The sequence below is a fragment of the Peromyscus leucopus genome, chromosome 18, assembly GCF_004664715.2.
Source record: "Peromyscus leucopus breed LL Stock chromosome 18, UCI_PerLeu_2.1, whole genome shotgun sequence".
Classification (NCBI taxonomy): domain Eukaryota; kingdom Metazoa; phylum Chordata; class Mammalia; order Rodentia; family Cricetidae; genus Peromyscus; species Peromyscus leucopus.
In genome coordinates this window covers 42626236-42641632 of record NC_051078.1, presented here as the reverse complement: position 1 = coordinate 42641632, position 15397 = coordinate 42626236, and the positions used below count along the sequence as shown (strand labels likewise).

The 15397-nt window shown below is 48.6% G+C and overlaps 1 protein-coding gene across 2 annotated transcripts in view; it reads right to left on the bottom strand.

Moving 5' to 3' along the window:
• Stab2 (stabilin 2) overlaps positions 1-15397 on the bottom strand; it is a 180034-nt gene that overhangs the window by 132502 nt on the left and 32135 nt on the right. For both annotated transcript variants that reach the window (XM_028880322.2, XM_037196864.1), the window contains exons 6-10: positions 10948-11043; positions 7998-8123; positions 7452-7648; positions 5775-5908; positions 794-927 (exon numbers count right to left, since the gene is read on the bottom strand). In XM_028880322.2, the coding sequence (XP_028736155.1) occupies positions 794-927; positions 5775-5908; positions 7452-7648; positions 7998-8123; positions 10948-11043 (687 nt within the window). The remainder of the gene's footprint in view (positions 1-793; positions 928-5774; positions 5909-7451; positions 7649-7997; positions 8124-10947; positions 11044-15397) is intronic.

The window sequence follows — 15397 nt, the reverse complement described above, 5'->3', positions numbered from 1 at the left end:
AAAAACTATTCAGAGAACACAGCACTGGCCTGCAAGGACACTGACTTCTTTACTGTGTCCTTTCTGGGAAATCGTTTTAGCACGCTCGGCCAGTTCTCACATCAATGCTGCCATTTTAAGGTTTCTGTTTGGTCAGGTATGTGTTTTATATTTTTGCTGATTGGCCGAATCCATGCTTGGTTGAGGTCTTACCCAGTGCTCTGATGAGCTGTGATGTCCTGTCCGTCAGAGGACGGGGTAATAGTTTGTGGAAGGCATTTGTGGATGCAGGGGCATGCTTTGTGCTATCACGCTGCCTAGGGCTCCAAGAATATCTGTTACCACTACGGGTTGATTAGTAGCCTCCTGCTAAGGGTGAACACAAGCAAGATTTGTCCAAAACTGAAACGACACCTTCCCCTCTGCACATGGATATGACCATGGAGCTTTAGTGATTCTCTATTCTCTGTGTTCTCTGCCATGGAGAATAAACACAGGAGGTTTAGGGAAAAAAGGGACAATCTCTTACATCAGTGGCTTTCCCTCTCACTCTTGTTGCTAGTCTGTTAATCTATGGCGACATCATGACCCCGGTCTCAGTTCTCTGCCTATTAATCTTGTATTGCTCATCTGCCTGGCAAACAGCTGTCTCCTTGGAAACAGCCATCTACTCTTCCTCATCCCCTGCATGGCCTACCCTACAAGGGTGAGCTCCAACACACCAGCTTTGTCTGTGCCTTTCTGCCTGCTTGTGCCTTGCAGAGGCCCTGGCTTGAGAGAGGGAGGGCCGCCCTTGAGGAGGAACTCTACATACCCAGGATCGAGATGAAAGAGGTCAGCCTTCCCTGCCATGTTCCTCTGGGTTCAGTGTTCAACTCTCTGAGTCTCTCCATGATGCTTCCATAGCAGGTCAGGCCATCGCCCACGTAACCTTTCTGGCAACTGCATCTAGAGAGAGGGCAGAATCACATTCTCAGGGCCTTGGGGCCATCGAGCTGAGAGGACACAGCCCAGTGCTTCATTTCACAGTCAAGGAGAGCCATATGATGGACGGGACTGGAGAGGCCGGGAGAGGCACAGACTCAGGGCAGAACCTGGTTGTCTTTCCAGCAGGGGTTTAGAGAATATACCACACACACACACACACACACACACACACACACACACACACACACACACTTATAAACACCAGATAGCTTTGTATGTTCTTAGTAGAAGTAATTTCCAGAGTGCAGTCCAGACACCATCCGCGATGGAACCACTTGTGATGTTTGTGACAAATGTAGACTCAAGGGCCTCCATGTACAACAAGCTACCCAGGAGGCTTAGAATCGACTGCCAACTTGGTCAGCTCTAGAGCCACCTTGGGGGCAAATCTATGGACATGCCTTGGTGAGATTATCTAGAGTAGGTTCACTGAGGAGGGTAAACCCACTTTAACCGTGGTGGCACCACTCCGCTTCCCGATCACAAGTGTCCTCTCTGCTTCCTGATCACAAGTGTCATCCCTGCTTCCTGATCACAAGTGTCCTCTCTGCTTCCCGATCACAAGTGTCATTCCTGCTTCCTGATCACAAGTGTCCTCTCTGCTTCCTGATCACAAGTGTCTTCTCTGCTTCCTGATCACAAGTGTCCTCTCTGCTTCCCGATCACAAGTGTCCTCCCTGCTTCCTGATCACAAGTGTCATCCCTGCTTCCTGATCACAAGTGTCCTCTCTGCTTCCCGATCACAAGTGTCATCCCTGCTTCCTGATCACAAGTGCTCATCACTCTGCTTCCTGATCACAAGTGTCATCCCTGCTTCCTGATCACAAGTGTCCTCTCTGCTTCCTGATCACAAGTGTCATCCCTGCTTCCTGATCACAAGTGTCATCCCTGCTTCCTGATCACAAGTGTCATCCCTGCTTCCTGATCACAAGTGTCATCCCTGCTTCCTGATCACAAGTGCTCATCACTCTGCTTCCTGATCACAAGTGTCATCCCTGCTTCCTGATCACAAGTGTCTTCTCTGCTTCCTGATCACAAGTGTCCTCTCTGCTTCCTGATCACAAGTGTCATCCCTGCTTCCTGATCACAAGTGTCATCCCTGCTTCCTGATCACAAGTGTCCTCTCTGCTTCCTGATCACAAGTGTCCTCTCTGCTTCCTGATCACAAGTGTCTTCTCTGCTTCCTGATCACAAGTGTCCTCTCTGCTTCCTGATCACAAGTGTCATCCCTGCTTCCTGATCACAAGTGTCATCCCTGCTTCCTGATCACAAGTGTCATCCCTGCTTCCTGATCACAAGTGTCCTCTCTGCTTCCTGATCACAAGTGTCTTCTCTGCTTCCTGATCACAAGTGCTCATCACTCTGCTTCCTGATCACAAGTGTCATCCCTGCTTCCTGATCACAAGTGTCATCCCTGCTTCCTGATCACAAGTGTCATCCCTGCTTCCTGATCACAAGTGTCCTCTCTGTGCCCTGACTGCAGATGCAGCTGTCTCCAGCTCCTGGTGCTGTGACTCCCCAGCACGATGCCTTGGAGCCCACCCCACTCTGGGTCAGCTCTCCTTGCACTCTCTCACTGTACTGTGGAGCCTCTGGTCAGTCTGGTTATGTGATAAATACCTACTTCCTCTCCAGTGAGAGCAAAGGCTTTGGGTGTCTTTGTTCACGGTGGTCACTCCAGAATGTAGAACAGGGCCAGGTCTTTAAGACATTCCTAATCAATCGTCACCCACTAAGTAGGAATTAAGTCAAATATATATGTTTGAGGAGCCAGAGAAACCACAGAAATTTAATGCAATAGTTTAGTCTCATAAGAAAAAGAGGCAAAGATGTGTTAGCTGTGGCATGCTGGCCGATGTCTAAGAACTGGTTCTCAAGGGGCGGGCGGGAAAGCATTGACTGGCAGCCTTTGGCAATCTCAGGGGTTTATCAGTGTACCTTGGCTAATTTCAGACTACTAACGTGGTGTCAAGGAGTCTGGGAAATTCCTCAAAATGTAGCACTCGGCTCTGAATCAGAAGGCACTGGCAGCCGCCTGCCCCTTTTCAGAGGACTTCACAGCTGAAACCGAGACAGTGTGTAGGAAGGTGAGACTGATGAGGATCCGGGAGATAAAGGAGGGATCAAGCGGGAGGAAGGGGAAGAACATTCCAGAGAGGAGAGCTGAGGGAGCTGCAGGGGTACTGGTAGGTTCCCACCAAGCACAGAGGTGGTATGTTTGGGGCCGTATCCCAGAGAATAGCTACATCTCATGAACCCATCTGTGCTCTTGGAAAACAGATCTATCTTCAAGTCCGTGAGACAAACCTCTCAGAACCCCATTGCCTGGACTGCAGCCGTGGCCTTTTAACTGGACTTTCTGTCTTTCTTGTTCTGTTCTCCAATCCACCCTTCACTGAACCTCAAAGTGATTCCCTCCAAAGGGAAACCTGTTACCACATGTCCCAACCCTCCTGACTCCTTCCCTTACAGAATAATATACAAGAATTGGGCCCACCACAAGCCCCAGAAGCACTAAACTGATACACATTTTAAATAGGATCTCACTATGTAGTCCAGGCTAGCCTCAAAATCTCAACCCTCCTGCTCCAACTTTCCAAATTCTTCAACCCAGTTGTACAACACCACACTTTGTTTTCTTTTAAAAGGCTGTTATGTTCTTTCTCTGACTGCCTCTCCTACGGGCAGTACTGACTCCTTCATCTGACCGTTAAGTGCCACACCATACTAATTAAAAAGTGAGAGATAATTAAAGATTACAGCTCTGTGAAGTGATACGGTCCTCAACCATGGAGGTTTAGTCTCAGTACAAGCCACACAGGCTGCATCTGAAGACAATTGCCAGGACACGATGTGGAACTCTTGGGATCTTTCTTTCTGCCAGTCCTTATGAGGCCAACAGCCCTGTTTCATGGGAAGTAAGAATCCTATCTTAATGGCCTCAGCACTGAGGAATGTAGGAGACATAACTATTTTTAATTTTTACTTTAAACCTCAGGCCAAAGTCTAAGCCTTTGTGATTGTTTTCTGACTCGAATATTCTCAGGTTTTCTGTGGTGCAAAGAGGTGGAACCTATTGCCTCTTTGGTGACCAGTTTTTTTTTTAATTGAGTGTAAATATCTTCTATAGTCTTAAGGTTTTAAAAACACCCACAAGCCATTTGCATTTCATGTTGTATGTCGGCATTAGTAACTCTGGATGCTGTGTAAGTTGAGCTGGTGTAGTTATTCCAGAGACCTTAGATCAGCTGCTTCCTTCATTTCTTTTATTCCACTCAATCCCTGGCGAAAACACAGCATGCCCACTTGGAGTTTGTACAACAGCATCTCCTCACGTCCCTCAGATCTATCGAATAGATACCACTTTTGTGTACACAGGCATGTAGTGTCCCCTTTCCAAGGGCATGCACTGGGGAGGTACCAAAGCCATCATTTAACCTCAACTCTCTCTCTCTCTCCCTCTCTCTCTCCCCCTCTCTCTTCTTCCTTCCCTCCCTTGCTCCCTCCTTACTTTCTTTCTTGGGACAGGGTCTCATTAAGTCACCCTGGCTGCCTTGGAGCTTGCTATATGGACAAGGCTGGCCTCAATCACAGGGCTATGTCTGTCTCTGGCTGCCAAGTGCTGGGATTAAAGGCATCTGCCACCATGCCCAGCTTAACCTTCGGTCTTTAAACTCTCCTCATCATTTCCCTCCCACAATGAAAGTTTGCCCCTGCCTTGGGAATTTGCATACAAATGCTTCCCCTCATGGTAAACTTGTTCTAAAACTTGGTGCCCAGGAAACAACCTCTCATGCTTATTCACTTTTTCCAGTCTTAGTCTGTATTATTCACAAGCACTGTCCCAGGAATGTTGAAAGAGGAGTGTATGTTAGTGGTCTAACTACTGCAATCCCAACAGCTATTCGTTTCCCCAGGCACAGCAGTTTCCTTTTGGGTTCTGTTCCCTTAAGCCCAACTATTGGGCCAAGTTAATACTCACAGTCACCAGGAAGGAAATAAGTATTGACCGACTCACCAATTAAACTGATCTAAGGAATACTTACTACGCCCCTTACTATCTGGGATGGAGTGGATATAGGGCTGATTAAGAAATGCTTTCTCGACCGGGCGGTGGTGGTGCACGCCTTTAATCCCAGCACTTGAGAGGCAGAGGCAGGCGGATCTCTGTGAGTTCGAGGCCAGCCTGGACTACCAAGTGAGTTCCAGGAAAAGGCTCAAAGCTACACAGAGAAACCCTGTCTCGAAAAACCAAAAAAAAAAAAAAAAAAAAAAAAAAAAGAAAAAAAAGAAAAAAAGAAGAAAAAAAGAAAAAAAGAAGAAAAAAAGAAAAAAATGCTTTCTCAGCCAGGCGGTGGTGGCGCACACCTTTAATCCCAGCACTCGGGAGGCAGAGGCAGGCGGATCTCTGTGAGTTCGAGGCCAGCCTGGACTACCAAGTGAGTTCCAGGAAAAGGCGCAAAGCTACACAGAGAAACCCTGTCTCGAAAAACCAAAAAAAAAAAAAAAAAAAAAAAAAAAAAAAAATGCTTTCTTAGCCAGGCAGTGGTGGCGCACACCTTTAATCCCAGCACTCGGGAGGCAGAGCCAGGGGGATCTTTGTGAGTTCAAGGCCAGCCTGGTCTACAGAGCGAGATCCAGGAAAGGCGTAAAGATACACAGAGAAACCCTGTCTCAAAAAACCAAAACCAAACAAACAAACAAATAAATAAATAAGAAGTGCTTCCTCTCCTTCAAGGAACTTACCACATCGACTGGTTCCCACTTTCTCCATCTGGGACAAATCTAGTGAGATGGAGAAGACTTACTGGGTCTGGCCTGGTGCGATGGTGCTGCAGTTTGCATTCTTGTGACATGGGTTGTTTGATTCACAGACGTTGGTCATACTGCACCCCACTCCTGGTACAAAATCACGGTAATGTTCTTTACACTCGCAGTGAGACTTTAAGAGATGGAGAGAGATAAAACAAAGCAAAACAAAATGAAACAAACAAACAAACAAATAAAAAGAGATAGAGAGAGAAATCAAATTGGACTCCAGTTAGTCTCATCAGCTGGTACTGTTTAATCTACATTATATTCTCCCATAGACGATAGCAGAAAACAGGACTGAGTGTGGGCTTACACAAAACACTTGTTAAAATTTCCAGAAATAGAACTCATGGTTGTATATCCTTCCTATTAGAAAGCTCATATCCCTTGTTTGTAAAGTTTGTATTTTTAGTTTTATTGTTTTCTGAACCTTAACCCCACACATGAATCCCTTTAGACAGCTTACAGGTCAATAGAGGTTGTCATTCAGATGGGAGGTGCCATTCCTCTAGAATACTGGTTTTCAGTGGAGGAGGAGACCTGGACAATATCTAGAGAAACTTTTCACTGTTACAAGAAGAGGTACTAGAGATGAAGGATGCTGTAAACATTTTACCCAACAAAGAATGATGCAAATCAAAATATGCACAACACTGAGATTAAAAATCCTGAGGTGATGCAATATGTTGCTTCTATATGAAAAAACAGAGGCTCCCTAAGCCCTCGAAGCCTGCCTTGGGGCTCATTTTTAAAGAGACAAAGTCTTATCTTAGGTCTCATTTCCAAGCTCTGACATTCATGGCATAATATGGGTTTTCCTACAGAAGCCTGCATTTTGAGAAAGAGAACTTTGAGTCCCTTGAGTTTTTTTTTTATGCAAACCTGGCTCAGAAATTTGTATGGAGAATGCTGTATGATACACCTACTCCTCAGAAGGGAGATAGAACAGATTCTCTGCAGAATTCGACAACATTCCCACCAGGGCCACCCTGTGCTTGAGTTATCCACTGAGCCTTTTCTTCATCCTGTGTAGCAATTCTCCACATGGACATGATGTGTAGTCAAGGCCACAATTAGCATCCACTAAGTACTTGATGGACCAGTCTTACAGGGGACAGGGCTCTTTCATCTGTTCTCAGTAAAGTTCTCCAGGCCAGGGCAATTTTTTTAATCACTGAAGGTCATAACGTAATTCAGAGGGATGGTGTCTTTCTTGCCCACAATATCCTCAGTCCCTACAACCTGTCAGTGTTGCTGGCTTTTGCTAAGTTTCCATCCTTTTGGGCTCTTAGGATCTCCCTTAATCTAAAATGACATTACTGAGATCAGAGAGTTGAAGGTGGATGTTGACTGCATTCATATGACTTTGGTCAAACTAATCCAGTCTAATTTTGAATTCTGTCTGTATTTTGTCAGTCTCCACATGGGATGAGGTTTGGAGAGAACATGGGGTGGCTAAGTCTTGACTTGGGGTGGAGGCTGGGAATGTGGGGTTTGGAGGATGGATAGCTTAGGGGAGCCCTGTGATCAGGCCTTGAACACAATGAAGACTGCCTAGAGAGGAACATCAAACTGAGCATGGGGGACCAGAACAGGAAGGCGCCCAGTGCCTGGGTTACTAGAGCGCCTGTCCCTCTTTCTGGACACATCAGTTCCATGTGTTTTTAGCTCACCTGTCCAGGCCCATCGTATTTGCACACTGTAGACTTTGCAGGGCAGTTTCCAAAGTTTGTTTGGCAGGGGTCTACTGGAAGACACACTTGGCCATCCCCGACGTAGCCTTTTTGGCATGAGCAACTGTGCCGATTCGGCCCCAGGTAGGAACAACTCGCGTGAGGGTGGCAGATGTTTTTTAAACATGGGTTGATGGCTTGAGAGACAGTGAGACAATGAGAGATGGTTAGCACTCCCAGAGATGGAGGAGAGAGAAACTTGATGCCAGGGAACTGTGGCTCAAATGAACCGCAGGCACAAAGGCGGTTGGGTAGTGTTCAGGAGGAAAAAGATCCTTTCATCCCATTTGACTACCCCGCTCTACCAAGCAGATTCACGCAGGAACATCAGGGACATGTGAATACTGTGTTAACATGGCCTCTTCATGTGCTTGGCTACAGAAGGGGAATCTGCCGTGCTTTGAAGACCCCCAAGCTTCCGGCTGGAGCTTTGTGTATTTCTCACGGAACTACCCAGAAGCACAAACAGGGTGGGATCCTACTCACGCTTGCAATGTCGGCCATCGCCTTCGTAACTGGGAAGGCACTTGCATGTGAGTTGGGTTTCATCTTTGCTGGAAGGTGAGCATCTGGAGTTTTCTGGGCAGAGCAAGGCGGCACACTCAGGGATGGCTGCACAGGAAGACGACGGAGGGACTCCCCTTAGTAGGATAATAGTGATTGTTTGGAGACAGGACCTCTTGTAACTTAGGCTGGCTTCAAACTTGCTAAGTAGTCATGGTCCTTTGAAACAGGGTCTCTCACCGGAGCCGAGACAGGCTTGTAGCCAGGAAGCCCCAACTATCCCCCGTCTTTGGGTCCTAGGGTACTGGAGTTCTATGTGTGCAAGCCACACCCAGCTCTTGTGTTTAAACTCAGGTCCTCACGCTTCCACAGCAAGTTCTCTAATCCACAGAGTCGCGGCCCAGCTCTGGGACTTACTTTTAACCACGACAACCACTAAACAGGCAGCTGGGCAAAGATACCATGTCATGGAAAAAATGTCGACTGATCTGTGGAATTATGAACTAACCCAGGCTCGAAGGTCTTATGGCATGGGTGAGGTGCATATTTCCACTCTCTGTGTTTCTCTCATCAAGTTAAATAATCCAAAAGTAGCTCATGGCTTTGGTGTGGCGCCCTGGTATATGGCTTGAGAACCATAATGTTAAACCCTTGAGGTTTTTGTGTTTATTTCATAGACGTTGGTATTAACTTAACTAGTTTAGGAGGTACCTAAATTTATTCATCCAAGTTCAACACTCAGGTTATTTCCAGCTTGTTTTTTCTTACAAATGCTAAGCCCTGGATTTATTGGTTCATGTGTTTTTATCTACCCATTCCCAGCCCTCCCCCTTTTCAGGCTAAATTCCTACACGTAGGGCCTCAGCACTGTTCCCTTCCCTGGTAGGAATCCACATCTTCCCCGCCATCCCTCTTTCCCATAGATGGTCATAATCCATCTGCAAACTGAGGAATAGAATGGGCAAGAAATCAAAACCGAACAAAATCACCCTCCAGAGTTGTCCCCCGACTTCAGTCTGGAGTCATGTGTGTTAGCGCAGTTACTTGTGGGTTTCTCGCCCTGTGGTTATTGCTGCTTCTCATGTCTGATTCCGAGCATTAGCTGTTCCTAAGTCTATTTTTAAAACATGGTCTTCACATTAATAAAAGTGTACCTGCCATGAGGATTACAAATACTTTTTTTTTGGTCCCAGTCTCTTGTTTATCTTTTGATTCGACAAAAATTATTTTTCATTCGGAAGCGAGTTTGACAGTGTTCTTCCTTGGGAAGCTTTCTGGACTGGGTTCCTGTCTTGCTGAGAAGGCATCTGTTCATAGGTCCACTGGGCAGTGATGGGTAGGGGTTGGAAGGAGGCTGGTTGAGGTCACAGAGGTCATCCTGCCCACCTGGGGCTCCTGTGAATGGGCAGTTTGCAGGGCTGTCTCCTCTGCTGAGAAGCCGGGGCCTGGTTTATGGACTTACCACTTCCACAGTACATACACACCTCAGGCTTTCAAGAACAGGAGTTTGTCCTCTGAGGAATTCCAAACTTTTCTAACCTTTTTTATTCTATAGGAGGCTAAAATCCAGATGATAAGTTGACTGAGCCTAGTGTCACAGGTGAAGTGTGACCAAGATGTTGTTTTTTAAAAAATATCTCAGTTTCCAGTTCACCTGGTGGAAACTGCTTTGTCATGGCTGAGCTGGGACTGAATAGGGGTGTGAAAGGAAGCTTCTCCTTTCCAGAGAGAATGAAGTCATACCAGTAGAGGGCGCTGGCAGGGCAGTGTAATGGGCAGGAGCGGCTCTGGGACGGAGGGCAAAGAGCTCAGCGTGGTGACCCTGCTGCTGTTGCTGCTGCTACACAGGCCTCAGTGGATGTCTGCCCAGGATGCACTCCCAGAGGGCACTGTCCCTCCATAATGCTGCACCCTGGGCCTGGACCCAGGGCTCACTTCCTACAGCCCTTCCCACAGAGACACTGAACACTCTAGGTTAACCTGTTGCCTGCATCCTGGCCTACCAGCCTCACTCACCAGGTCCCCAGAGGGCTGCTCAGGACTGCCACGTGACTGTGGTCCAATGCTAGCCTGGGGAAATGGTCATTTTCTCTACTTTCCAGTGGGTTGCTATCATGACCATGTCCTTCCAGGTATGTCCTTCCCGAGTACTCCATGTCCCCTAGAGTTCTCTGCGGTTTCCAGCCACTCTTCTTTTTTTTTTTTTTTTTTTTTTTTTTTGGTTTTTTGAGACAGGGTTTCTCTGTGTAGCTTTGCGCCTTTTCCTGGAGCTCACTTGGTAGCCCAGGCTGGCCTCGAACTCACAGAGATTCGCCTGGCTCTGCCTCCCGAGTGCTGGGATTAAAGGCGTGCGCCACCAACGCCCGGCTCCAGCCACTCTTCTACGGTGTCCTCATCTTCTACCGGCCCCCTTTGTCTAACTCACCCCTGCTCTTCATCTTCAACCTGGACCTGGTGTCATAGACTGTTGAAATGATTTCCCATGGGCCCCGATGCTTTGAACCCCACTTCTGTTTGCCATTCCTGTGCCCTTGGCTAAGTCATGTGGCTTTGGAGACTGTTCTGTTGTCTGCGGTTGTTGAAGTGTCTCTGTAACTCAGAGCATTCTTTGTCTCCGTTATGGCCCCTCTTGTTCTCCCAGCCTGAATACTTCCCTCTGCAGCCCCTCCCTTCATGCTGCCTCCTGCTCAGCCTCCCTACAGCACAGCTCTGGCTACACCACCCACTGCTCTACCCACCTCCCCCTTTTCTCTTCTCTTTAGCTCTTTTTGCCGTGCTTGCTTAATTTTTGGCCTCCTCTTACAAAACATTTGACAACCCATCACTCCCCTCCCCCCGCCCCCAGGTGGAGCCCCAGTAGCAAATGGAGAAGAGAAACACATCCCTGCATCTCTGTGGTCTGATGTAGCCGGGAGGAAGCAGAGTCACTTACGCTTGTCACACCTGGGGCCCCTGTACGCGGAGAAGCACTCGCAGGTTCCGTCACCGCTGAGTCCGCTGTTGCACACACCGTGGGCACAGTTGCACACTGAAGACAGACAAAGGGGGAGGGGTCGTCATCTCATAGAGATCGCTCCTAGGGACCCTGGAAGGGTCACAGTCTCAGACAGCCCTTCGGAGGCTGTCTGCACAGTGAGGTGGGGGAGACTCCCAGAGAGACCAGCTTGAATCTTGGCTTCATGCTTCTTGTATTCGAGTTGGGATTTTCAGTGTGTAAGGCGGACAATGATGCCTATGTCTGGCACATCATGAGCACTGGGGTTCTCTTCCCTACTGAGCGGTTTGCTTTACCTTTGGATAGCCTGGCGGCAGGACTGACAGTGTCTTCCCATGAAGAGGAGAGCTCCCCCTGACTCCAACCCTGTTGGTGGCTGACGTCTCTATAAGCAAATCTTACTTCTTGAGTGACGAGGGCAGGGCAAAGAACAGAAAAGAAAAGGAACCCACTAGGGCCCAGAATGACTCTATCCTGTTCTCTGCTCGAAACAGATGGCATCTCAGCCTAGTGACGGGTCATGGACGGCAAACGAAGGGCCTTCGATATGAGTGGTCAGGGCTTCAGCAGCCAGCTGGTGGCTCATCTGTTACGGTTTACTCTCAAGCCAGCCCCCAGCATACTGAAGCCAAGACTCCCACAAAGCATGCTCTATCAGGTTTCTGTTGCCACTGTGACAAGCCACCCTAAAGAGGACCCTGAGACAGTCCAAGTCCATTCGGCAGTTCTGGAGGACAGAAGTTCACACGTCGCATCGGATCAAAATCAAAGCTGCAGAAAGGTTGCGTTTCCTCTGGAATCTCTTCTATCACCTTTCCAGATTCTGGGAAGATCCCATGTTTCCAGGCTCATGACCCTTCTCTCCACTTTCACATGAACTTCCAAGTCCTTCTCACACTGATGTCTCTATGGTTACCTCCTCAGCCCCCTGTAACCACACTGTACCCACTTGGGCAATCAGAGCAATCTCTTTCTACCAAACCGACTAGTTAGCAGCCCTGATCCCACCACAACCTTAACTACCCTCTGTCATGTGACCTAATATGCTCATGGCTTCCAGGGTTAGGACATGGCTCTTTGTGGGGTAGGGGACATTGTTCTGCCTATGGGACACGTTTTTCATGCTGTGAGTACATTTCATATAAGCTCAAGTGAGTTCCAATTATAAAGAGGTACTTTCTCAACAACAACAAAATATTAGAAACTCATGGGTTACTAAGTTTAAAGTTTTCTAAACACCTGAAATTGCACCAAACCCTTAGTATTCTTTGTCTGCCTCTCCTTCCTTGACATCCTGCTCACTGTCTTACGGGTCCTCATCCAGGTCCTTTCCAAGCTTTGTCTGGACCGCTGCAGTGGTGTTGTATTGCACTGTCTCCAGACTGTGCCAGCCCACCCACTGTTGTGGATTACACACTTGATTTCTAAGTGTCCAGGATGGATCCACTTTGTTCCCTTCCATTTTCGTGATTAGCAAGCAAACAGCCATGCTCAGAATAGTGTGCTAGACCAGTCTCCATCCCCAAAGGGTCCACAGTGCAATGGCAGAAGGAAACAACCAATCACAGCACAGTGTGACACACGCTCCCACCCAACACACCAATGGGAGTTGGCTAGGAAGAGGTGGGATGGGGGCAGGCTCTGTGAAGACCACACTGGGGGAAGTAGAAGGTGCATCCTGTACTCATGCACCCTGTGTGTCCCGCACCCACGCACCCTGTGTGTCCTGCACCCATGCACCCTGTGTGTCCTGCACCCACGCACCCTGTGTGTCCTGCACCCATGCACCCTGTGTGTCCTGCACCCATGCACCCTGTGTGTCCTGCACCCATGCACCCTGTGTGTCCTGTACTCATGCACCCTGTATGTCCTGTACTCATGCACCCTGTGTGTCCCGCACCCATGCACCCTGTGTGTCCCGCACCCATGCACCCTGTGTGTCCTGTACCCATGCACCCTGTGTGTCCTGCACCCACGCACCCTGTGTGTCCCGCACCCATGCACCCTGTGTGTTCTGCACCCATGCACCCTGTGTGTCCTGCACCCAGGCACCCTGTGTGTCCTGCACCCATTCACCCTGTGTGTCCTGCACCCATTCACCCTGTGTGTCCCGCACCCATGCACCCTGTGTGTCCTGCACCCATGCACCCTGTGTGTCCCGCACCCTGTGCGTTGGCTCCTGTTGCATCCCTTTGGTGGGACAGCCCACTTCTGTAGTGCCATCCCGAGAGTCCCCAAACAGATGTTTTTTTGCTCCTTTGGGTTCTGGCAGGGATGTAGAAGAATGTTAGAAGGAGTAACACTGCCAGCACCGTGATTCAGAACATGTTGCCCAGCTTGAGCTGCTTTGTTACATTGGCCCGAAGAAGCTAATATGATGGTTTATCTTGATTGGGTTATTTCTTCTTGATAAATTTTGCATCTGAGACACATCGCTCCCTCACCGTCCTGAGGCCTGGACCTGTGCTTGCCTTTACTGGTCACTCTTGTTCTCTCAAGCATTTGGCCGTGCATATTCAGTTAGTGTGACACGAGGCAGGTGACATTATTACTCTCGATTTACTGATGGAAAAATGGGAGCTAACTAGTAAGCGCTCTCTCAAAGACCTGAAACATTTGGATTCATCACTGTCGTCTTTACATCCTGATCATCTTTGTTTCTGTTTTAGTAAAATGCTTTGATGCCCACGGATGGCTGCAGGTTTTGGAAGAGGAAAACCCTGGAGAAAACTCAAGTTGATTATAGAGGTGACCAGTGAGGAGAGCTCTCAACAGAAAGGATTCTTACATAGAATTTAATAGACAAGTCAATTCAATTAAACAATCATCTCCCAGTTTCTGCCTATCGGCAGATGTGACATTGGACGTGAGGCATGCAAACACAGGTGACAAGTAGCATCTCACTTAAAGGAGATGACAGAGTGGCAGAGAAGCCAGAACTCTGAGACGGGGTGATGACTAGTGTTCTGTATTTCCACACAGCCAGTGGAAGATGGTGGCGGCATGGGGGTGGGGGGAGTGAATGGTCACATGTTAACAGCCAGCACTCTCCTTGTTATAAGAGCCATGTGCCGTGAGCCCCAGCAGCCCCGGCTTCTCCCTGTGTCCCATCGTCTTCCGGCACTGCCTCTGCACTGGGTGACTGGCAGGCACAGGCAGCCTCTGAAGCTTGTGACACTGCACTGCGGGCCTGTCAGTCACTGCCAGGAAACTGTCCTTGGGAAGGAGAGGTGAGGAGCGGAAGGCTTCCCAGATGCTCTCCTAAAGCCCTCGATGCATTGCGGACCAGTCTCAGTAAATCTCTAGACAGTGGTTCTCAACCTTCCTAAGGCTGCAGCCCTTTAAGACACGCCGTGGTGAAGCCCAATCATAAAATCATTTTCGTTGCTACTTCATAACTGCAATTTTGCTACTGTTTGGAATCGTAACTTAATTATCTGTGCTTTCTGATGGTCTTTTGATAGTCTTAGGCGACCCCCGTGAAAGGATTGTTCTACCCTAAAATGGTCGCAATCCACAGGTTGAGAAACACTGGTTTAGAGACATGTGGAACTTGGGTGGTGTGACTTTCAAAGTAGCCCCAAACTTGGCCATTTCAGTCAGAGGGCGGTCCCCACAGTATCCTGCATAGGCCATGCGCAGCACATCATTATTACTGACACTTTCAGCTCCCTGGGAGCAGCTCATTGCCCATTTTGTGTCTAATGCATGGTGCATGCTCCCCATGGCCAGAACAGTATGGTACTGGGGGGTCAGGGTCTGCAGTCAGACACCTGGGTCAAATCCTCTGCCCCCTAATAGTCACATGACCTTCTGTCACCTCCCTGCTCCTTTACCCAGTAAATGACGTTAGCTCCAAGCGATGTACCGAAGACTAGAGGAGATCGTGGGTGGGAAAACTCTTTCTACACTGCCAGGCACACAGGAAGGGTTGATTTAGGGTTTACATAGAGAAAGTGGGTTCTGTATGAGGCTTCTGACAAGAACAAGGCACTGAGTAACTCTGGTGCTGGCATCAGAGATGAAAGTCACTGGCTGACGTAGCTCTGAATCATCTCCCACCGATAAACAGCCTGGTAAGGGAGCGTCCTGGCAGCGGGGGAAAGTCAGCATTAAAAATAGATGGTGCCGAGTGGAGCTGCCCCACTTTCGGGCAGGAGCGCCACCTCCCGGGACCAACGCTCCAGTGGGCGAGACAACAACCGCACCCAGTGGGTGCCTGGCTGAAAGAGGTCCTTGGGCCTTGCTCTTGGGGAATGACCAGCTGCCACGATTTACTCCTTCTGCCCCCCACTTTACACGTGCCTCCATGGACACAGGAAGAGTCTGGCTGCGTTGTCGCCCCCAGGGGATACATAACAATCCTGTTTCCTGGCACAAAGTCACA